Source organism: Oncorhynchus gorbuscha, unplaced genomic scaffold (genome assembly GCF_021184085.1).
Source record: "Oncorhynchus gorbuscha isolate QuinsamMale2020 ecotype Even-year unplaced genomic scaffold, OgorEven_v1.0 Un_scaffold_141:::fragment_3, whole genome shotgun sequence".
Taxonomy (NCBI): domain Eukaryota; kingdom Metazoa; phylum Chordata; class Actinopteri; order Salmoniformes; family Salmonidae; genus Oncorhynchus; species Oncorhynchus gorbuscha.
The window spans coordinates 777,501-802,451 of NW_025744684.1; the positions used below are offsets into that span (position 1 = coordinate 777,501).

The following is a 24,951-nucleotide window of genomic DNA, read 5'->3' on the forward strand; positions in this document are numbered from 1 at the left end:
GGTGGGGGACTCATAGAGGGAGGGGAGAGAGAGGTGGGGGACTCATAGAGGGAGGGGAGAGAGAGGCGGGGGACTCATAGAGGGAGGGGAGAGAGGCGGGGGACTCATAGAGGGAGGGGAGAGAGAGGCGGGGGACTCATAGAGGGAGGGGAGAGAGGCGGGGGACTCATAGAGGGAGGGGAGAGAGGCGGGGGAGGAGAGAGAGAGAGGCGGGGGACTCATAGAGGGAGGGAGGTCTGATGGAAAGAAGGAGGGTGGTGGGAGGGGCGTAGAGAGCTGGAGGTACAGTCCCCAATCACCAATCACCACACTCCCACCAGAATCAATCCTTTCTGATTCGGCCCACCATTTTAGCTGCGGGCTGCTCTGAATGGGGCCTTGAATTCAAGCTGGAATTACTGTCTACTTATATAATGTCTATGGTGTGAATGGGGAAACTGTTGGGACTCTGTAGAGCGCTTAACACACAGTAGAATAACACATCTTTCCCCGCTGAGCAGTCAGAAATACAGGGATTCTTCAGAAGGGGATGTTTATGCTGTTGTATAAACCAGGCCTCTGTGTCTGTGTGTGTTTATGCTGCTGTATAAACCAGGATACTCTTCTCACGCACCATATTGGTTGAAAAATAGTTACCGGCAGTATAATAGGCCTGTAGTATTTTATGGGATAATTTATGTTGTTTTCAGATGTTCTGAAAGAGCTGCAAAACCTGGACCTGTACAAATCAGCTGGGCTTGACAATCTGGACCCTCTATTTCTGAAACTATCCGCCGCCATTGTCGCAACCCCTATTACCAGCCTGTTCAACCTCTCTTTCATATCGTCTGAGATCCCCAAGGATTGGAAAGCTGCCGCGGTCATCCCCCTCTTAAAAAGGCGGAGACACCTTGGATCCAAACTGTTACAGACCTCTAGCCACCCTGCCCTGCCTATCTAAGGTCTTCGAAAGCCAAGTTAACAAACAGATCACCGACCATCTCGAATCCCACCATACCTTCTCCGCTGTGCAATCCGGTCACGGGTGCACGCTCAAGGTACTAAATTATATCATAACCGCCATCGATAAAAGACAGTACTGTGCAGCCGTCTTCATCGACCTGGCCAAGGCTTTGGACTCTGTCAATCACCATATTCTTATCGGCAGACTCAGTAGCCTCGGTTTTCCTAATGACTGCCTTGCCTGGTTCTCCAACTACTTTGCAGACAGAGTTCAGTGTGTCAAATCGGAGGGCATGTTGTCCGGTCCTCTGGCAGTCTCTATGGGGGTGCCACAGGGTTCAATTCTCGGGCCGACTCTTTTCTCTGTATCTATCAATGATGTTTCTCTTGCTGCGGGCGATTCCCTGATCCACCTCCACGCAGACGACACCATTCTGTATACTTCTGGCCCATCCTTGGACACTGTGCTATCTAACCTCCAAACGAGCTTCAATGCCATACAACACTCCTTCTGTGGCCTCCAACTGCTCTTAAATGCTAGTAAAACCAAATGCATGCTTTTCAACCGTTCGCTGCCTGCACCCGCACGCCCGACTAGCATCACCACCCTAGATGGTTCCGACCTAGAATATGTGGACATCTATAAGTACCTAGGTGTCTGGCTAGACTGCAAACTCTCCTTCCAGACTCATATCAAACATCTCCAATCTAAAATGAAATCTAGAGTCGGCTTTCTATTTCGCAACAAAGCCTCCTTCACTCACGCCGCCAAACTTACCCTAGTAAAACTGACTATCCTACCGATCCTCGACTTCGGTGATGTCATCTACAAAATAGCTTCCAATACTCTACTCAGCAAACTGGATGCAGTTTATCACAGTGCCATCCGTTTTGTTACTAAAGCACCTTATACCACCCACCACTGCGACCTGTATGCTCTAGTCGGCTGGCCCTCGCTACATATTCGTCGCCAGACCCACTGGCTCCAGGTCATCTACAAGTCCATGCTAGGTAAAGCTCCGCCTTATCTCAGTTCACTGGTCACGATAGCAACACCCACCCGTAGCACGCGCTCCAGCAGGTGTATCTCACTGATCATTCCTAAAGCCAACACCTCATTTGGCCGCCTTTCCTTCCAGTTCTCTGCTGCCTGTGACTGGAACGAATTGCAAAAATCGCTGAAGTTGGAGACTTTTATCTCCCTCACCAACTTTAAACATCTGCTACCTGAGCAGCTAACCGATCACTGCAGCTGTAAATAGCCCATCAGTAAATAGCCCACCCAATTTACCCACCTCATCCCCATACTGTTTTTATTTATTTACTTTGCTGTTCTTTTGCACACGAGTATCTCTACCTGCACATCATCATCTGATCATTTATCACTCCAGTGTTAATCTGCTACATTGTAATTATTCACTCCTATGGCCTATTTATTGCCTACCTCCTCATGCCTTTTGCACACAATGTACATAGACTCTTTTTTCCTACTGTGTTATTGACTTGTTTATTGTTTACTCCATGTGTAACTCTGTGTTGTTGTCTGTTCACACTGCTATGCTTTATCTTGGCCAGGTTGCATTTGTAAATGAGAACGTATTCTCAACTAACCTACCTGGTTAAATAAAGGTGAAATAAAAAATAAAATAAAAATGTGTCCAGTAATAGTATTAGTTGGTGACCTGCTTGAATGTTCACACCTACATGTTTATGTTCTAAGTCTCACTGCTGTTGTTGTTTGTCTGTTCAGAAACCCCACATCAACAGCTACTCAGACCACGGCCACAAGCCTGATGTCATCAAAGGAAACATAGAGTTTAACAACATCCATTTCACCTACCCCTCACGACCCAACGTCAAAGTATGTGCTGCCTTCTTTACGTGTGTGTTGATGTCCAGTAGATGTTTGTAGATGTTAAACGGTGTGTTTCTGTGTGTGTCTCTTTGTAGGTGTTGAATGGAATGTCTCTGAGCGTGCGTAGTGGCCAGACCATAGCTCTGGTAGGCAGTAGTGGCTGTGGGAAAAGCACCACCGTTCAGCTGCTGCAGCGGTTCTATGATCCACAAGATGGATCAGTGAGTATCATGGAACACACACACACACACACACACACACACACACACACACACACACACACACACACACACACACACACACACACACACACACACACACACACACACACACACACACACACACACACACACACACACACACACACACACACACACACACACACACACACACACACAGTATCTGTTCTGTAACTATGCCCTCTGTGTTCTGTAGGTGTGTGTAGATGGTCATGACGTGCGCTCCCTGAACGTGCGCTTCCTGAGAGAGATGATTGGCGTTGTCAGTCAGGAGCCCATCCTGTTTGCTACCACCATCGCTGAGAACATCCGCTACGGACGACCTGACGTCACACATCAGGAGATAGAACAGGCTGCTAGGGAGGCCAACGCCTACGACTTCATCATGACACTACCTGATGTATGTTACTGTGTATGTTTATGTCTGTCTCTGTCTGTCTGTGTGTGTGTGTGTCTGTGTAGTAGTAGTGGTAGTACTATAGATAATGATTGATTACAGTATATTGATAGTATTGTTTCTGTTGAGCAGAAGTTTGAGACTCTAGTTGGAGACAGAGGAACCCAGATGAGTGGAGGACAGAAACAGAGGATCGCTATTGCACGCGCTCTCGTACGCAACCCCAAGATCCTCTTGTTGGATGAGGCTACCTCAGCCCTCGATGCCGAGAGTGAGACCATCGTACAGGCTGCTTTGGACAAGGTAGAGGACACACACACACACAGACACCCTTTGCACCAGTTTATCAATATCTACTAAACATTGCTATACCCCCCCCCCCTCCCTCCCTCCCTCCATCCCTCCCCCATCCCTCCCTCCCCCTCCAGGTGAGACAGGGTCGTACTACCATCGTGGTGGCCCATCGTCTGTCTACTATCCGTAATGCTGATGTCATCGCAGGCTTCCAGAAGGGAGAGATCGTAGAGCTGGGAACACACAGCCAACTGATGGAAAAAGAAGGAGTCTACCACACACTGGTCACCATGCAGGTAACACACACACACACACACACACACACCCTCCTCAAACTCTCTTCACACATCTTGCATCTACGTCACCATTTAGGTAACAGCGTTATCAAAACAGTGTCACACACACGCCACATAACAAACAAATACACACATTTGACTCTATATTCTATTCGGTTGTGTTCTTCCAGTCGTTTAAGAGTCCTGAGGAGGGCGAGGAGGCTGTGGAGGAGCAGGTTCTGGAGGAGAAGAGTCCGTCAGTGACGCCGTTCTCAGAGACCACCCTCATCAGGAGGAAATCTACCAAGGGATCGTCCTTCATCGGCTCAGAGAAAGGAGACCAGGACAAGACAGAGGTGGAAGAAGAGGTAAGGCTATGGAGCTAGAGATACTAACTGGAAGGGATATTCTCATTTTAATCCAGGATCAGTGGTGGACACACTGTGGGACATAATTGGTGTACCATTTGGAATGTTTCTGATGATCTCTCTCTCTCTCCTTCTTTTCTCTCTCTTTCCTCTCTCTCCTTCCTTTCTCTATTTTCTCTCTCTGTCTTCTCTCTTTCCTTCCTTTCTCTCTCCTTCCTTTCTCTCGTTCTTCTTGCTCTCTGTCTTCACTCTCTCCTTCCTTTCTTTCTCTATCTCTCTTTCTCTCTCCTTCCTCTCTCTCTCTCTCTCTCTCTGTCTTCTCTATCTCTCTCTCTCATCCCAGGATGAGGAGATTCCTCCTGTGTCGTTTCTGAAGGTGTTGAAGCTGAACCTTCCTGAGTGGCCCTATATGGTGGTTGGTGTGATCTGTGCCACTATCAACGGGGGCATGCAGCCTTTCTTCGCTGTCATCTTCTCTAAAATCATCGCTGTATGTTAAATATCAGTTAATACCAGATATCATCATTCTATGTTTACTCATTTATTTCAGTTTATTCATATTCTCCCAAGTCATTACTGTAAGTTGAATTAGTCATATTCCATCAAATAGCATCACCTCAGATGATCATGTTAGTGTTGTTGTCATGTTTCAGGTGTTTGCAGAGCAAGACCAGGAACTAGTTAGACAACGCTCCTCGTTCTACTCTATCATGTTCGCCCTCATTGGAGTCGTCTCCTTCATAACCATGTTCCTGCAGGTACGCACACACCTCACCTAATGAAAAATAATATGACGAATGAGCGACAGGATGTGGGAGGGGCTTAGGTTTGTATCTATCCTACAGCAGGCCAGTGGTCCCTAATGTATTTCTATTGATCGACAGCATCTTGAAGTTTTACTTACTATGACTGTGATACGTGGTTGTCTTCTCTCCAGGGATTCTGTTTTGGGAAGGCCGGGGAGATTCTGACCATGAAGCTGAGACTGATGGCCTTTAAAGCCATGATGAGACAGGCAAGACAGTTTATTTAGGCTTATAGAGTGTTTAATAAATATGTTTATTTAGGCTTATAGGGTGTTTAATAAATGTGTTTATTTAGGCTTATAGGGTGTTTAATAAAGGTGTTTATTTAGGCTTATAGGGTGTTTAATAAAGGTGAGACAGTTTATTTAGGCTTATAGGGTGTTTAATAAAGGTGTTTATTTAGGCTTATAGGGTGTTTAATAAAGGTGAGACAGTTTATTTAGGCTTATAGGGTGTTTAATAAATGTGTTTATTTAGGCTTATATAGTGTTTAATAAAGGTGTTTATTTAGGCTTATAGGGTGTTTAATAAAGGTGAGACAGGTTATTTAGGCTTATAGGGTGTTTAATAAAGGTGAGACAGTTTATTTAGGCTTATAGGGTATTTAATAAACGTGTTTATTTAGGCTTATATAGTGTTTAATAAAGGTAAGACAGTTTATTTAGGCTTATAGGGTGTTTAATAAAGGTGAGACAGGTTATTTAGGCTTATAGGGTGTTTAATAAAGGTGAGACAGTTTATTTAGGCTTATAGGGTGTTTAATAAAGGTGAGACAGTTTATTTAGGCTTATAGGGTGTTTAATAAACGTGTTTATTTAGGCTTATATAGTGTTTAATAAAGGTAAGACTGTGTATTTAGTCTTATAGGGTGTTTAATAAAGGTGAGACAGTTTATTTAGGCTTATAGGGTGTTTAATAAACGTGTTTATTTAGGCTTATATAGTGTTTAATAAAGGTAAGACTGTGTATTTAGTCTTATATAGTGTTTAATAAAGGTAAGACTGTGTATTTAGTCTTATATAGTGTTTAATAAAGGTAAGACTGTGTATTTAGTCTTATATAGTGTTTAATAAAGGTAAGACAGTGTATTTAGTCTTATATAGGTTATAGGGCTTATGGAGTGTTTATAAGGTTATAGAGACAATTTGAACATGTAACTCTCTTCGTTCCCCTGTAGGAGTTGGGCTGGTATGACAGTCACAAGAACAGTGTTGGAGCTCTCACCACTAGACTGGCTACAGACGCAGCACAAGTACAGGGGGTAAGTAGTAAGTACACACATGAACACAACACAGACACACACACACTAACCCTCTCTCCCTCCCTCTCCAGGCTACAGGAGTGCGCTTGGCCACTCTGGCCCAGAACGTGGCTAACCTGGGCACCAGTCTGATCATCTCGTTTGTGTACGGCTGGCAGCTGACTCTTCTCATCCTGTGTGTGGTACCTATCATGGCTGTAGCTGGAGGCATACAGATGAAGATGCTCTCTGGTCACGCTGTCAAAGACAAGAAAGAGCTAGAACAGGCTGGCAAGGTACACAACCACTCACACACACAGTCTGATTCACTCTCTTCATAGCTCCCAAAATTTGCAACAGTGAATATCTATACGTTCTTCTCTTGAGTCTAACCAGTGTGTGTGTGTGTCAGATTGCCACAGAGGCCATAGAGAACATCCGTACGGTGGCATCTCTCACCAGAGAGCAGAAGTTTGAGTCTCTGTACCAGGAAAACCTCATAGTGCCTTTCAAGTACGTGTGCTACAAAGTTTACAATTTCCATTATAAAAAGTCCTAGTCAATGCTGTTTTTAATGTGTCAACAGTGTCAGTCTTGTAAATGTACTATATTACTTTTGTTTATGTAATCACCCCTCTCTTTAATATCTCTCTCTCTCTCTTCCTCTGTAGGAACTCTCAGAAGAAGGCACATGTGTATGGCATCACATTCTCCTTCTCTCAGGCCATGATCTACTTTGCCTATGCAGGCTGCTTCCGCTTCGGAGCCTGGCTCATAGAGGAAGGCATCATGACCTTTGAAAATGTCTTCCTGTGAGTACTGCAGCTACCTTTGATTGGGTTAATTCAGTCATGTGTCCATGTTCACAACTGTCCTTATAGCCTTTTCCTATGTGACTATAAGGCCATGTTGGAACGACTCAATTGCTTCCCTAATATGGGTTCTTGGTGGACACAAGAACAGTAGTGTGCCGATTTGTGTATACATTGTTCAATACAGCTCAGGTACAGTAGTGGAGGATGGGTGTACATTGTACAGCTCAGGTATAGTAGAACACACCCCGGCCCAGCTCATCTAGGCCTGACAGGAAGGTCCAGTATTACAGTGGTCAAAGGTGGTTGTGGTTAATCATTACCTAACTGGGAAGTGTGTTGGAGGTCAACGCTGATCTAGGGACTCATCACCGTAGCAACAATGGCCATATAGCCATGACATGTCTAACATGTGACCCATATAAATGGATGTTATAGAGTAGATATCACGACTAAAGGCTTAGATAACATTTTATTTGAAAAGGTGTACATAAGTCAGTCATAACACTGTCATAACAGCAACATAAAGTCTGTCATAAACAGATGTTACTATTGTCATTAAAGCTGCAATATGCAACTTTTTGGGTGACCCAACCAAATTTACATAGAAATGTGAGCTCTAGATCTGTCATTCTCATAGAAAGCAAGTCTAAGAAGCGGTAGATATGTTCTATTTTCTCTATTTCTATGCATTCATTTTTTAAGTTTAGTTTTTGTTTCATTTACTTAAGTTTTTTTATTTTTACACTAGCTTCTAACAGCTGAAAATACCATATTTTGGGTTATTGAAAATATATTTCACAGAGGTTTAGATCGTACAATGATTCTCTTCTACTTGTTTTGTCACGTAAACTAAAATTAGGCAAACTATTAGAATTTTAGCAACCAGGAAATGGCAGAGCGATTTCCTACATATTGCACCTTTAAGTGTCATGCGGTTGTATTATTTCACTTTCAATGTGAAGTTCAAATAACTCTGGCATGACTTCAAGATCATTTAAGTTTAACCTAAATGAGACTTTAGCGAGCTTGATACAATAGAATCTGAGCTTGATACACTAGAATCTGAGCTTGATACAATAGAATCTGAGCTTGATACAATAGAATCCGAGCTTGATACACTGTTTTAGCATTTGTGACGCAAAACTAATGCAAATTTTTGTCATGCTTCATGTCCAAATCATAGCATCTTAAATGGATTGTGTAACTCAATGCAGTTATTTATCGCTTTTCATTACAGTGTTATCTCAAAGCTCTACATGGGCAAATCATTTGAATCAAGGCAGGAAATAGCTAAAGTAGGCTAGGTGCTGAAATACTTTTCAGATTAGGACTATGAGGAAGATAGTCTGTAGAAATGTATTTTAAAGGCTCCAATTGATGTAGCGGCTCTCAGATGGTCAGGGATTACAGAGTCCCCCATAGTACAGAGACGTGCCCTGGGGACTTGAAGTGGTGATTTGGACATTGATTTGAACATGAAGCTCGTAAATATAATATCGGTAACACTGACTTGCATTGGATTTGTGCCACGAATGCTAAAATGTTACCATTTGGAAACAGTGGCTGGGTAAACAAAACCAAAGCAGCCCATAGACTGCTTACAGAGTAAGGAAACCAATATGTCATTTTGAACTTTGGGTGAACTATCCCTTTAAGATGCATGTTAGACAGAGAGAAACCTGCTCTCTCTGTCTCTCTCTCCAGGGTGATCACTGCAGTGTGAACTATCCCTTTAAGATACATTATATATACAAAAGTATGTGGACACCCCTTAAAATTTGTGGATTTAGCTATTTTAGCTACACCCGTTGCTGACAAGTGTATAAAATCGACCACATGGCCATGCAACTCAATAGAAAAACATTGGCTGTAGAATGGTCTTACTGAAAAGCTCAGTGACTTTCAACATGGCACCGTCACAGGAGGCCATCTTTCCAACAAGTCAGTTCGTCAAATTTCTGCCCTGCTTGAGCTGCCCCAGTCAACTGTAAGTGCTGTTATTGTAAAGTGGAAACGTTTAGGAGCAACAACGGCTCTGCCCCGAAGTGGTAGGCCACACAAGCTCACAGAACGGAACCGCCGAGTGGAACTGCAAAATTGTTTGTCCTCGGTTGCAACACTCACTACCGAGTTCCAAACTGCCTCTGGAAGCAACGTTAGCACAATAACTGTTCGTCGGGAGCTTCATGAAATGGGTTTCCATGGCCGAGCAGCACACAAGCCTAAGATCACCATGCACAATGCCAACCGTCGGCTGGAGTGGTGTAAAGCTCGCCACCATTGAGCAGTGGAAAATTGTTCTCTGGAGTGATGAATCACGCTTCACCATCTGGCAGTCCGGGTTTGGCAAATGCCAGGAGAATGCTACCTGCCCCAATGCATAGTGCCAACTGTAAGGTTTGGTGGAGGAGGAATAATGGCCTGGAGCTGTTTTTCATGGTTCGGGCTAGGCCCCTTAGTTCCAGTGAAGGGAAATCTTAACGCTACAGCATACAATGACATTCTAGATGATTCTGTTCTTCCAACTTTGTGGCAACAGTTTGGTGAAGGCTATTTCCTGTTTCAGCATGACAATGCCCCCGTGCACAAATCGAGGTCCATACAGAAATGGTTGGTCGAGAACAGTGGGGGAGAACTTGACTGGCCTGCACAGAGCCCTGACCTCAACCCCATCGAACACCTTTGGGATGAATTAGAACGCCATTGGGTCACGTGATGGTTACAAGCCCCAAAAAACTTATTTGGCACTATATAGAACCATTTGTTTTTAGTGTATAACCTGTTCTCTGTCTCTCCAGGGTGATCTCTGCAGCATGAACTATCCCTTTAAGATACATGTTAGATCGTAACCTGTTCTCTGTCTCTCCAGGGTGATCTCTGCAGCATGAACTATCCCTTTAAGATACATGTTAGATCGTAACCTGTTCTCTGTCTCTCCAGGGTGATCTCTGCAGCATGAACTATCCCTTTAAGATACATGTTAGATCGTAACCTGTTCTCTGTCTCTCCAGGGTGATCTCTGCAGCATGAACTATCCCTTTAAGATACATGTTAGATCGTAACCTGTTCTCTGTCTCTCCAGGGTGATCTCTGCAACATGAACTATCCCTTTAAGATACATGTTAGATCGTAACCTGTTCTCTGTCTCTCCAGGGTGATCTCTGCAACATGAACTATCCCTTTAAGATACATGTTAGATCGTAACCTGTTCTCTGTCTCTCCAGGGTGATCTCTGCAGCATGAACTATCCCTTTAAGATACATGTTAGATCGTAACCTCTTCTCTGTCTCTCCAGGGTGATCTCTGCAGCATGAACTATCCCTTTAAGATACATGTTAGATCGTAACCTGTTCTCTGTCTCTCCAGGGTGATCTCTGCAACATGAACTATCCCTTTAAGATACATGTTAGATCGTAACCTGTTCTCTGTCTCTCCAGGGTGATCTCTGCAGTATGAACTATCCCTTTAAGATACATGTTAGATCGTAACCTGTTCTCTGTCTCTCCAGGGTGATCTCTGCAGCATGAACTATCCCTTTAAGATACATGTTAGATCGTAACCTGTTCTCTGTCTCTGTCAGGGTGATCTCTGCAGCATGAACTATCCCTTTAAGATACATGTTAGATCGTAACCTGTTCTCTGTCTCTCCAGGGTGATCTCTGCAGCATGAACTATCCCTTTAAGATACATGTTAGATCGTAACCTGTTCTCTGTCTCTCCAGGGTGATCTCTGCAGCATGAACTATCCCTTTAAGATACATGTTAGATCGTAACCTGTTCTCTGTCTGTCTCTCTCTCCAGGGTGATCTCTGCAGTGCTGTACGGAGCCATGGCAGTAGGAGAGGCCAACTCCTTCACGCCTAACTATGCCAAAGCCAAGATATCAGCATCTCACCTTATGTTCCTCATCAACAGAGAACCTGCCATAGACAACTGCTCACAGGAGGGAGAAACACCGGTACACACACACACACACACACACACACACACACACACACACACACACACACACACACACACACACACACACACACACACACACACACACACACACACACACACACACACACACACACACACACACACACACACACACACACACACACCAAGTGGTTATCACAGTGGAGAGTTGTGGAGTGATTGTATAGTACATGTCAGGAGATTATTTCATGAAAGGATGTTCTTCTGCCTCCCTCTCTTCCCTCCAGGACCACTTTGATGGTAACGTGCGTTTCCAGGGGGTGAGGTTCAACTACCCGTCCCGTCCAGACCTTGCTGTCCTGCAGGGACTGGAGCTGAAGGTGCAGAAGGGCCAGACTCTAGCCCTGGTGGGCAGCAGTGGCTGTGGGAAGAGTACGACCATACAATTACTGGAGAGGTTCTACGACCCACTACAGGGCACAGTGGTGAGTACACACAAACACACACACGTTATGTTCTTCTATCCTCGTGGGGACCTAAAATTAATTTCCATTCAAAACCCTATTTTCCCTAACTCCTAACCCTTACCATAACCCGAACCCGAACCTAACTCCTAACACTAATTGTAACCCTAAACCTAACCCCTAAACTTAAAATAGCCTTTGTCCTGATGGGGATGTGTGAAATGTCCCATGAGGGAGAATTTTTGTTTTACTATCCTTATGGGGACTTTTGGAGATTTTAGGTCCCCACAAGGATAAAAGACCCAACCTACACACACACAAATGTTTTCACACACGTGTATACACACATTGATTATTAAAGCTATATGTACTGTATGTTTAATGACCACTGTCACCAGTCAGACAGTGAGATATTTGCTGGAATTTTTATATGCAAAAATACATGAAAACATAAAGCCCTCATGTGTCTCTTTGTGTGACTGTGTAGATATTCTCCTACTGAAACACGGTTCTATAATTACTGATTGACAGGCCAGGATGTTGACACTGTTGCTTCATAACGCTCTACTATACTGGCTCTACTGTACTGAGACCTTGTGGGTTATGATCCTGCTCAAAGTGCAGTTGTGTGTTCATGTGGAGGTTATTGCCCTGCTAAGGCCACTGATAAAATGACAAACACTAGAGGAGTATCCAACTTTAATGTTAACTCTTCCTCCTGCTCTTCTTCCTCAGATGTTGGACAACAGTGATGCTAAGAAGCTGAACATCCATTGGCTGAGGGCCCAGATGGGCATCGTATCCCAGGAGCCTGTGCTGTTTGACTGTAGTTTGGCAGAGAACATCGCCTACGGAGACAACACACGCAAAGTTACCATGGAGGAGATCCAGAGTGCTGCTAAAGCTGCCAACATACACAGCTTCATAGACGACCTGCCTCAGGTACACACTAATACTACTACTGTCACCACTACTACTGTCACCACTACTACTACTACTGTCACCAAAACTACTATTACCACCAATACTACTACTGTCACCACTACTACTACTACTGTCACCACTACTACTACTGTCACCAATAATACTACTACTATTACCACCAATACTACTACTGTCACCACTACTACTACTACTGTCACCACTACTACTACTATCACCAATAATGCTACTACTATTACCACCAATACTACTACTGTCACCACTACTACTACTACTACTGTCACCACTACTACTACTACTATTACCACTACTACTACTACTACTACTGTCACCAATACTACTACCACTACTACTGCTACTGTCACCACTACTACTGCTACTGTCACCACTACTACTACTACTGTCACCAATACTACTACTACTACTACTGTCACAATACTACTACTACTACTGTCACCACTACCACTATTGCTACTAGTGTCACAAATACTACTACTACTACTGCTACTACCACTGTGACCAATACTACTACTACTATTACCACTACTACTGTCACCACTACAACTACTACTATTGCTACTACCACCAATACTACTACTGTCACCACTACTACTACTACTACTGTCACCAATACTACTACTACTATTACTCCTCCTCCTACTACTACTACTACTACCACCACCAATACTACAACTGTCACCACTACTACTACTACTACTACTGTCACCAATACTACTACTACTACTACTACTACTACTACTACTACTGTCACCAATACTACTACTACTACTACTACTACTACTACTACTGTCACCACTACTACTATTGCTACTACTGTCACGAATACTACTACTACTACTGCTAATACCACGGTAACCAATACTACTACTACTGTTACCAAGACTACTACTACCACCAATACTACTACTGTCACCACTACTACTGCTACTGTCACCACTACTAGTATTGCTACCACTGTCACCAATACTACTACTTCTACTGTCACCAATACTATTACTACTGTCGCCAATGCTACTACTCCTACTACCACCAATACTACTACTGTCCCCAATACTACTACTACTGTCGCCAATACTACTACTCCTACTACCACCAATACTACTACTGTCCCCAATACTACTACTACTGTCACCAATACTACTACTCCTACTACCACCAATACTACTACTGTCCCCAATACTACTACTACTGTCACCACTACTTCTTAAGGATGTAGCAGAATACAGTTCCCTGGCAGGAACATCACTCAGCGGAGTTTCAGAGCGCCACCTATAGTTTTTGATAAAACTCAAACTGTCATTAAACTTTCATTAAAATACACATTCAAGGTAGTGAATTAAAGCTACACTCGTTGTGAATCTGTCCACCAAGTCAGATTTGTAAAATGCTTTTCGGCGAAAGCATGAGAAGCTATTATCTGATAGCATGTAACACCCCAAAAGACCCGTAGGGGACGTAAACAAAATAATTAGCATAAATAAAATATAAAACATTCATTACCTTTGACCATCTTCTTTGTTGGCACTCATAGATGTCCCATAATCACTATTGGGTCTTTTTTTCGATTAAATCGGTACATATATAGCATAGATATCGATCTATGAAGAGTGTGTGATCAACAAAAAAAATTGCGTTTTTTAACGTAACGTCATTTTTTTTAAATGAAAAAAGTCGACGATAAACTTTCACAAAACACTTCGAAATACTTTTGTAATGCAACTTTAGGTATTAGTAAACGTTAATAAGCGATCAAATTGATCACGAGGCGAATTATATTCTATAGCTGTGCGTCTGGAAATAATGTCCGGGTAAGTGTCTGTTTGACCAAGAAAAAAATAGTAGGCAAATGACAAGACTATTGACATCGTGTGGAAGCTGTAGGTATTGCAACCTCGGCTCCATTTAATGGGGGTCACTTTTAACAATTTGTTGAAGTTGCGCATGGATATATTTTTCCATTTTCAGTGATCAGATGTTCCTGCACTTTTCGATGAAACGCACGTTCTGTTATAGTCACAGCCGTGATTTAACCAGTTTTAGTGTGAGTGTTTTCTATCCACACATACTAATCATATGCATATACTATATTCCTGGCATGAGTAGCAGGGCGCTGAAATGTTGCGTGATTTTTAAAATTCGCAGCTTTCTTAAGAGGTTTTAATACTACTACTGTCACCACTACTACTACTGTCACCAATACTACTACTACTACTATTACTACTACTACTACTACTGTCACCACTACTACTACTGTCACCAATATTACTACTACTACTACTATTACTACTACTACTGTCACCACTACTACTACTACTGTCACCACTACTACTACTGTCACCAATACTACTACTACTACTACAACTATTACTACTACTACTGTCACCACTACTACTACTACTGTCACCAATACTACTACTGTCACCACTATTACTACTACTACTGTCACTAATACTACTACTACTACTACTACTACTGTCACTACTACTACTACTACTACTACTACTACTACTACTACTACTACTACTATTACTACTACTACTGTCACCAATACTACTACTACTACTACTACTACTACTACTACTACTACTATTACTACTACTACTGTCACCACTACTACTACTGTCACCAATACTACTACTACTACTACTACTACCACCAATACCACTACTGTCACCAATACTACTACTACTACTACTACTACAACTACTACTACTACTACTGTCACCAATACTACTACCACTGTCACCACTACTACTACTACTACTGTCACCACTAATACTACTACTGTCACCACTAATACTACGACTGTCACCACTACTACTACTACTACTGTCACTACTACTACTACTACTGTCACCACTAATACTACTACTGTCACCACTAATACTATGACTGTCACCACTACTGTCACCAATACTACTACTACTACTACTACTACCACCAATACCACTACTGTCACCACTACTACTACTACTGTCAACAATACTACTACTACTACTACTGTTACCACCACTACTACTACTACTACTGTCACCACTACTACTACTACTGTCACCAATACTACTATTACTACTACTACTGTCACCAATACTACTACTACTGCTACAGCTAAAGCATCTTCTGCTTTTGCAAGTTTGGTTTCTTGAGATTTCTACATCAGCACCAATACCCTAATAGTGGCTGAATGGTCAGATAACCACAGACAGACTGATAGTGGTATCAGCTTCTCTCAGATGCTATGCCAGAGATAACACTGCAGGTCATTACTGGAGTAATGTCGTCTTAGTGCTGTTCCCTGTGTACGGGTGAACTGTCTTTCACTCTGAGGACTTACCACCTGTAGGACTGAAAGAAGTTATGAGCTGGTTTCACACACAGATTAAGCCTAGTCCCAGACTAAAAATAGATTTTAAATAGTCCTGGGCTAGTTTAAAATTCGCAGCTTTCTTAAGAGGTTTTAATACTACTACTGTCACCACTACTACTACTGTCACCAATACTGTGTAGCTCAGTTGGTAGAGCATGGCGCTTGTAACGCCAGGGTAGTGGGTTCGATCCCCGGGACCACCCATACGTAGAATGTATGCACACATGACTGTAAGTCGCTTTGGATAAAAGCGTCTGCTAAATGGCATATATTATTATTATTATTATTATATTAGTTTTAGGCTGGGATTTGATGCAAGGCGCATTATAGAGCACTACACAGCCAACAATACGCCTTTCAAATACATTTTCCCCAGATTTTCACAGAGATCGCGTTCATTGGAAACGCTGCGCATGTCAGCTCAATCGTAAATTGAATCACGGCCTTAATCTGTGTCCGTTAAACCAGCCCTAGGAGTTATGTCATGTGTGAGATGACGAGGATAACCTCTTTCTTTCCCTCCATCTCCTCTTCCCTCCATCTTCCTGAGTAGAAGTATGACACCCAAGCTGGTGACAAGGGGACCCAGTTGTCAGGAGGACAGAAGCAGCGTATAGCCATTGCCAGAGCCATCCTCCGCAACCCCAAAGTCCTGCTGTTGGACGAGGCCACCTCAGCACTGGACACAGAGAGCGAGAGGGTGTGTGTGTGTGTGTGTGTGTGTGTGTGTGTGTGTGTGTGTGTGTGTGTGTGTGTGTGTGTGTGTGTGTGTGTGTGTGTGTGTGTGTGTGTGTGTGTGTGTGTGTGTGTGTGTGTGTTCTGTTAAACTATGTGTGTGTATATATATACAGTTGAAGTCGGAAGTTTACATACACCTTAGCCAAATACATTTAAACTCAGTTTTTCACAATTCCTGACATTTAAAACTTGTAAAGAAATGTCTGTTTTAGGTCAGTTAGGATCACTACTTTATTTTAAGAATGTGAAATGTCAGAATAATAGTAGAGAGAATGATTTATTTCAGCTTTTATTTCTTTCATCACATTCCCAGTGGGTCAGAAGTTTACATACACTCAATTAGTATTTGGTAGCATTGCCTTTAAATTGTTTATCTCGGGTTAAACATTTTGGGTAGCCTTCCACAAGCTTCCCACAATAAGTTGGGTGAATTTTGGCCCATTCCTCCTGACAGTGCTGGTGTAACTTAGTCAGGTTTGTAGGCCTCCTTGCTCGCACATGTTTTTTCAGTTCTGCCCACAAATGTTCTATAGGATTGAGGTCAGGGTGTTGTGATGACCACTCCAATACCTTGACTTTGTTGTCCTTAAGCCATTTTGCCACAACTTTGGAAGTATGCTTGAGGTCATTGTCCATTTGGAAGACCCATTTGTGACTAAGCTTTAACTTCCTGACTGATGTCTATAGATGTTTCTTCAATATATCCACATAATTTTCCTACCTCATAATGCCTTCGATTTTGTGAAGTGCACCAGTCCCTCCTGCAGCAAAGAACCCCCACAACATGATGCTGCCACCCCTGTGCTTCACGGTTGGGACGGTTTTCTTCGGCTTGCAAGCCTCCCCCTTTTTCCACCAAACATAATGATGGTCATGATGGCCAAACAGTTCTATTTTTGTTTCATCAGACCAGAGGACATTTCTTCAAAAAGTACGATCTTTGTCCCCATGTGCAGTTGCAAACCGTAGTCTGTTTTTTTAATGGCGTTTGTGGAGCAGTGGCTTCTTCCTTGATGAGCGGCCTTTCAGGTTATGTCAATATAGGACTAATTTTACTGTGGATATAGATACTTTTGTACCAGTTTCCTCCAGCATTTTCACAAGGTCCTTTGCTGTTGTTCTGGGATTTATTTGCACTTTTCGCACCAAAGTACGTTCATGTCTAGGAGACAGAACCCGTTTCCTTCCTGAGCGGTATGACGGCTGCGTGGTCCCATGGTGTTTATACTTGCGTACTATTGTTTGTATAGATGAACGTGGTACCTTCAGGCATTTGGAAATTGCTCCCAAGGATGAACCAGACTTGTGGAAGTCTACAATTATTTTCCTGAGGTCTTGGCTGATTTCTTTTCATTTTCCCATGATGTCAAGCAAAGAGGCACTGGGTTTGAAGGTAGGCCTTGAAATACATCCACAGTTACACCTCCAATTGACTCAAACGATGTCAATTGGCCTATCAGAAACTACTAAAGCCATGACATCATTTTCTGGAATTTTCCAAGCTGTTTAAAGGCACAGTCAACTTAGTGTATGTAAACTTCTGACCCACTGGAATTGTGATACAGTGAATTATAAATCAAATAATCTGTTGTCACGTCCTAACCTTAGTTCCTTTTTTAAGTCTCTATTTTAGTTTGGTCAGGGCGTGAGTTGGGTTGGGCATTCTATGTTTTGTTCTGTGTGTTGTATATCTAGGTGTTTGGCCTGGTATGGTTCCCAATCAGAGGCAGCTGTCAATCATCGTCTCTGATTGAGAAACATACTTAGGCAGCCTGTTCCCACCTGTGTTTGTGGGTAGTTGTTTCCTGTTTTTTCACTTTACAGGACTGTTTCGTGACGTTCACGCTCGTTGTTGTTTTTTGGTCATTCAGTGTTCAGTTTAGTTAATCAAATTTACTATGAACACTTACCATGCTGCGTGTTGGTCCGATGATTCCTATTCCTCATCAGACGAAGAGGAGAGTCGTTACATCTGTAAACAATTGTTGGAAAAATGACTTGTCATGCACAAAGTATATGTCCTAACCGACTTGCCAAAACTATAGTTTGTTAACAAGAAATTTGTGGAGTGGTTAAAAAACTAGTTTTAATGACTCCAACCTAAGTGTATGCAAACTTCCTACTTCAACTGTATATCTCTGTGGATTCATGATACAGACGTTTTAGCTACTGGATGTATTTGTCTCTGTTCCCCCTCCCTCCCCAGGTGGTGCAGGAGGCCCTAGATGTGGCTCGACAGGGCAGGACGTGTATCGTGGTGGCCCACCGCCTTTCCACCATTCAGAACGCTGACCTGATCGCTGTCTTCCAGAAGGGAGTGGTGGTGGAGCAGGGCACTCATCAACAACTACTGTCCCAGAGAGGAGTATACTACTCACTGGTCACCACACAGCTGGGCCATGGCAGAAACTGAGGGAGGATGGGGGGAGGGAGAGGCTGATAGTGCAGGGGGTTGCTGGGAGGGGCTGAGTGTGCAGGGAGAGGTTGAGGGTGCAGGGGGTTATTTTATATATAAAAGGAAAAGGTGGTGGTGCTGTATTTCAGTTATTTATTCAAAAAGTATCACATCTGTACCATAGAGTGCCTGTGCCAAATGAATACATGGAACACACACATATACACGTCTGTGCATTACTGTAAACTGCACAGAACTAAGCCAATGAGACGCTGAAGCAGTGTGTATCCTCAACATTCAGATTATTACATTGATTTATTCAATTGTTTTGGCTTAAAGTAAAACTCTACCCAAAAACTATATTTTGGTATATATTTCATTAGTTCAGGTTATGTAACTTTCAATATACAGAAATCCTCCCCACTTGGACTAGTAACCGAAATGTTGCTAGATTGAATCCCCGAGCAGACAAGGTAAACATCTGTCATTCTGCCCCTGAACAAGGCAGTTAACCCACTGTTCCTAGGCCATCATTGTAAAGGATTTGTTCTTAACTGACTTGCCTAGATAAATAAAATGATGCATTTTGCATCATATCATAGGAATCAAAATCCATCATACAGGGATGATTTCTGTATTTTGAAAGTTATACATATCTTGAAAACTTGAGTGCTGACAAGCAAAACATTTGGGACCATGTCCACAATGGATTAATGAAACAAATACCAAAATATAGTTTTTGGGTGGAGTTTTCCTTTAAAGGCCCAGTGCAGTCAAAAACTAGATTTCCCTGTGCTTTATATATTTCCACACTATCAGGTTGGAATAACACTGTACACAAAATAACTGCACTACACTTCATTTGCACTCTGTTCATCGCAATGCATTTAGATCTATTCATACTCATACTGTAAAATTGTACATCCACTGTATGTCATCTGTATACCAACTTACATATTTCCATACTATGAGAGAATAAAGGTGATTCTAAAATTGTGAAAATTTGAGTGTAAGGAGCTGTTTGAAAAGCCCGCCTGAAATTTCTGCCTGCTTTGCTGGGATGGAGTTTTAGCCTGCCTGGTGACATCACCAGGCATACATTGGTTAATATACCAATAGGAAAGAGTTCCAAACTCTCAATAACAGCTTGTTTTCAGTTTTCCCCTCCCCACTCCGACAGACCTAGCAAAATTATTGCTTGAGAAATTGCTCTTCGCTAAGAAGTACATTTTTTTTAAATTAACCTTTTAATTGAAAACAATCACAGTAAGGTACTTAATTGTTACCCAGAAATGATTTGATATTGAGATAAAAAACAGCTGCATTCACCCTTTAATGTTGAGAGGAATTCTTTTTTAAATTATCATGAGATGTGGCCTTCCAAACTGTCTCTGTGCTATGCTCATGCTACTGGAAGTGCCTGAGGTATTTAAAAGGACCAAAGTGTTCCTGAATGTTTTGTTTACCTTAACTGTAGGTAATATGTTGAGTGATATGCACACACACACCTGAGGGTTGGGGCTCAAGCACTAACAGTATATTGATACAAACCACTTCCTGTTTCTACGTTGCACTGAATTAACTGACCTCTGCTTGGGTATGTACTGTATGTATGCATTACTTTTTTCCTTATGTAAACAGGTATCATTAATAAAGATGTTTTATTTGAATATTTGGGCTCATGACATGATTCAATCACTTTGATTTGTCAGTTCAATCACACTAAACAACTTTCATATTCAATAAAACATTTTCCAAGTTTACATTGTCAGTCAAGTCAAAACTATAATTTTCCTACTGTAAAGTGGGTTACATCATTTTCATTACTTTAGGCATTAAAACAGCTTCTTTTCATTCTGTTGATTGAATCAAATGCAGCGCTCGTCTTTTATCACTTTTCTATCATTTACAACAAAAAAAACATGCTGAAAATCTCAAGACTGTCTGAAAGGTATGAACACAATTCCGTGTTGGAGAGCATCAAAACCATGATGTATCATGGGTATATTGTGACAGGAATGTTCATTATTACAGACATCTACTACATAAAATGGCATATTGCATAGGGCGGCAGCCTATGGATCTGGCATAGGAGTGATAGAGCTATTCATCAGCTTAAAGTCTAAAAAGTCTGGTCAATTAGGGAGCTATTCAATCAAAACCACTGAGCAGATCTCTGGGGACAGACTAAAATAAGGACACAGCAAAAAGGCACATTATAATTTACTTGGGTTTCCTTCCGTCTCACCCAAACACTGTTTCATTGATCATATCCAGCCAAATGCACAATCCTCTACTGATGTGCAAAACATAAAAACAATACATTTTCTTGCCGTGGAAACTGGAAAACAGTTTTGATTGAGTAGGGCCCTTATATAATACCCATGAGGCCTGAGGTGAGACGGTAGTCAAAGACAACATGACCCGTTTCTCTCTGTTTCTCAATTTCACAGCTACGACAAAAGTTACGTTCTAAAAGAGTCATTTCAACCAACCAAGAACATCTATGCCTCAGTCACTCTTCTGGAAAAGCCAATCAATGGCTTTGAAAAATAATGACCAGGGACAGGTGACGCGATGCTACGCTGGTCACTGCAGAGTGGAAGTGTATGGTGACGGCGAGTTAGGATGTGTATGTTAGCTTAGCGGTGTACAGTGCATGGCATGGGTTAACACTAAATGTTTCTCACAACATAAAAACAGACGAAATCTAAACAGAATCGTGGTAGGAAATTCAATCTATACATTTTGAAAACAGGGAATCCCTGCTACATAAAATCACAGAGAATCATTCACTAAGTGCAAAATAAACTCATTTGTTGTGCCTTTGCATTGATCTGTGCAAAACTAAACTATTATTGACTACCATCTACAAACTCTGTGTGTGTGTGTGTGTGTGTGTGTGTGTGTGTGTGTGTGTGTGTGTGTGTGTGTGTGTGTGTGTGTGTGTGTGTGTGTGTGTGTGTGTGTGTGTGTGTGTGTGTGTGTGTGTGTGTGTGTGTGTGTGTGTGTGTGTGTGTGTGTGTGTTAGAGCTGAGCTGTGGTAGCGAGATGTAACATCTCATGTAGGGAGGTAACCAGGTTCTGGAACAGTGTCTCTGCATCTGTCTCTCGACTGGACTTCCACGCCGTACAGGAAGCCACGATCCTGAAACAGGAAGTACAAGTCAGATACTGGACACTTGTAAAGGTTTTTAAAAATCTGTCCATCATAGAGAGGATGGAACAACACAGCTGCACTTTCTAACTACTACTATTAAACTTCACCTTTGACCTCACCTTGACCGCACACTGTTGGGTCAGTGTGTGTGTGTGTGTGTTTACTGGTCAAACTGTGGATGATGTTGCTTGGGGTCAGTGTGTGTGTGTGTGTGTGTGTGTGTGTGTGTGTGTGTGTGTGTGTGTGTGTGTGTGTGTGTGTGTGTGTGTGTGTGTGTGTGTGTGTGTGTGTGTGTGTGTGTTTACTGGGCAAACTGTGGATGATGTTGCGTGGGGTCAGTGTGTGTGTGTGTGTTTACTGGTCAAAATGTGGATGATGTTGCTTGGGGTCAGTGTGTGTGTGTGTGTGTGTGTGTGTGTGTGTGTGTGTGTGTGTGTGTGTGTGTGTGTGTGTGTGTGTGTGTGTGTGTGTGTGTGTGTGTGTGTGTGTGTGTGTGTGTGTGTGTGTGTGTGTGTTTACTGGTCAAACTGTGGATGATGTTGTGAGAGGTCAGTGTGTGTGTGTGTGTGTGTGAGTGTGTGTTTACTGGTCAAACTGTGGATGATGTTGCTTGGGGTGTGTGTGTGTGTGTGTGTGTGTGTGTGTGTGTGTGTGTGTGTGTGTGTGTGTGTGTGTGTGTGTGTGTGTGTGTGTGTGTGTGTGTGTGTGTGTGTGTGTGTGTGTGTGTGTGTGTGTGTGTGTGTGTGTGTGTGTTTTTTTACTGGTCAAACTGTGGATGATGTTGTGAGGGGTCAGTGTGTGTGTGTGTGAGTGTGTGTTTACTGGTTAAGCTGTGGATGATGTTGCATGGGATTAGTGTGTGTGTGTGTGTGTTTACTGGTCAAACTGTGGATGATGTTGCTTGGAGTCAGTGTGTGTGTGTGTGTGTGTGTGTGTGTGTGTGTGTGTGTGTGTGTGTGTGTGTGTGTGTGTGTGTGTGTGTGTGTGTGTGTGTGTGTGTGTGTGTGTGTGTGTGTGTGTGTGTGTGTGTGTGTGTGTGTGTGTGTGTGTGTGTGTGTGTGTGTGTGTGTGTGTGTGTGTGTGTTTATTGGTCAAACTGTGGATGATGTTGCTTGGAATCAGTGTGTGCGTGTGTTTACTGAAATAAGGAAGTAGATGGCTGCAAACGTTCTACTTTTAAACTCAGACAAAGCAGAGATGCTTGTTCTAGGTCCCAAGAAACAAAGAGATCTTCTGTTGAATCTGGCAATTCATCTTGATGGTTGTACAGTCGTCTCAAATAAAACTGTGAACAACCTCTGCGTTACTCTGGACCCTGATCTCTCTTTTGACGAACATATCGAGACTGTTTCAAGGACAGCTTTTTTACATTTATGTAACATTGCAAAAATCAGACATTTTCTGTCCAAAAATGATGCAGAAAAATGTATCCATTCTTTTGTTACTTCTAGGTTAGACTACTGCAATGACCTACTTTCTGGCTACGCGGATAAAGCACTAAATAAACGTCAGTTAGTGCTAAATACGGCTGCTAGAATCCTGACTAGAACCAAAAATATTGATCATATTACTCCAGTGCTAGCCTCCCTACACTGGCTTCCTGTTAAGGCAAGGGCTGATTTCAAGGTTTTACTGCTAACCTACAAAGCATTACATGGGCTTGCTCCTACCTATCTCTCTGATTTGGTCCTGCCGTACATACCTACACGTACGCTACGTTCACAAGACGCAGGCCTCCTAATTGTCCCTATAATTTCAAACAGCTGGAGGAACAATGGAACTCAGCTAATGGAATGCAGCTAACTCTCACGTGAGCGCGCTTGATCAGCTCATGGCACTCTGGCAGACCCCTGACTCAAAGATATCCCTCTAGTGGTGTGGGGACTGTGCTTTGGCAAAGTGGGTGGGGTTATATCCTGTCTGTTTGGCCCTGTCCGGGGGTATCATCGGATGGGGACACAGTGTCTCCTGACCCCTCCTGTCTCAGCCTCCAGTATTTATGCTGCAGTAGTTTATGTGTCGGGGGCTAGGGTCAGTCTGTTATATCTGGAGTACTTCTCCTGTCCTATCCGGTGTCCTGTGTGAATTTAAGTATGCTCTCTCTAATTCTCTCTTTCTCTCTTTCTTTCTTTCTCTCTCGGAGGACCTGAGCCCTAGGACCATGCCTCAGGACTACCTGGCATGATGACTCCTTGTTGTCCCCAGTCTACCTGGCCGTGCTACTGCTCCAGTTTCAACTGTTCTGCTTGCGGCTATGGAACCCTGAACTGTTCACTGTGACTACTATTATTTGACCATGCCGGTCATTTATGAACATTTGAACATCTTGGCCATGTTCTGTTATAATCTCCACCCGGCACAGCCAGAAGAGGACTGGCCACCCCTCATAGCCTGGTTCCTCTCTAGGTTTTGGCCTTTCTAGGGAGTTTTTCCTAGCCACCATGCTTCTACACCTGCATTGCTTGCTGTTTGGGGTTTTATGCTGGGATTCTGTCCAGCACTTTGATATATCAGCTGATGTAAGAAGGGCTATATAAATCAATTTGATTTGATTTGTGTGTGTGTGAGTGTTTACTGGTCAAACTGTAGATGATGTTGCGTGGGGTCAGTGTGTGTGGATGTGAGTGTGTGTTTACGGGTTAAGCTGTGGATGATGTTGCATGGGGTCATTGTGTGTGGATGTGTGTGTGTGTTTACTGGTCAAACTGTGGA

General features: G+C 42.8%; 2 protein-coding genes across 6 annotated transcripts in view; one reads left to right on the plus strand and one right to left on the minus strand.

Annotated features, from left to right (window-relative positions):
- Window positions 1-20,749, plus strand: part of abcb4 (ATP-binding cassette, sub-family B (MDR/TAP), member 4) — a 33,551-nt gene extending 12,802 nt beyond the window's left edge. Inside the window, exons 11-28 of the mRNA XM_046332442.1 lie at window positions 2,693-2,803; window positions 2,893-3,018; window positions 3,233-3,436; window positions 3,566-3,736; window positions 3,862-4,023; window positions 4,194-4,370; window positions 4,714-4,860; window positions 5,024-5,128; window positions 5,308-5,385; window positions 6,354-6,437; window positions 6,509-6,712; window positions 6,829-6,929; window positions 7,088-7,228; window positions 11,033-11,189; window positions 11,440-11,637; window positions 12,352-12,558; window positions 16,500-16,646; window positions 18,891-20,749. Of these exons, the coding sequence (XP_046188398.1) occupies window positions 2,693-2,803; window positions 2,893-3,018; window positions 3,233-3,436; window positions 3,566-3,736; window positions 3,862-4,023; window positions 4,194-4,370; window positions 4,714-4,860; window positions 5,024-5,128; window positions 5,308-5,385; window positions 6,354-6,437; window positions 6,509-6,712; window positions 6,829-6,929; window positions 7,088-7,228; window positions 11,033-11,189; window positions 11,440-11,637; window positions 12,352-12,558; window positions 16,500-16,646; window positions 18,891-19,097 (2,727 nt within the window). The 3' untranslated portion in view covers window positions 19,098-20,749. The remainder of the gene's footprint in view (window positions 1-2,692; window positions 2,804-2,892; window positions 3,019-3,232; window positions 3,437-3,565; window positions 3,737-3,861; window positions 4,024-4,193; window positions 4,371-4,713; window positions 4,861-5,023; window positions 5,129-5,307; window positions 5,386-6,353; window positions 6,438-6,508; window positions 6,713-6,828; window positions 6,930-7,087; window positions 7,229-11,032; window positions 11,190-11,439; window positions 11,638-12,351; window positions 12,559-16,499; window positions 16,647-18,890) is intronic.
- LOC124017065 (acyl-CoA-binding domain-containing protein 7-like) overlaps window positions 19,213-24,951 on the minus strand; it is a 100,704-nt gene continuing 94,965 nt past the window's right edge. For 3 of the 5 annotated variants that reach the window (XM_046332454.1, XM_046332453.1, XM_046332451.1), the window contains one exon: window positions 21,989-22,227. In XM_046332454.1, coding sequence (XP_046188410.1) covers window positions 22,107-22,227 — 121 coding nt within the window. In that variant the 3' untranslated portion in view covers window positions 21,989-22,106. Of the gene's footprint in view, window positions 22,228-24,951 lie in introns of all 5 variants that reach the window. The other 2 variants (XM_046332449.1, XM_046332450.1) reach the window with 1 other exon arrangement.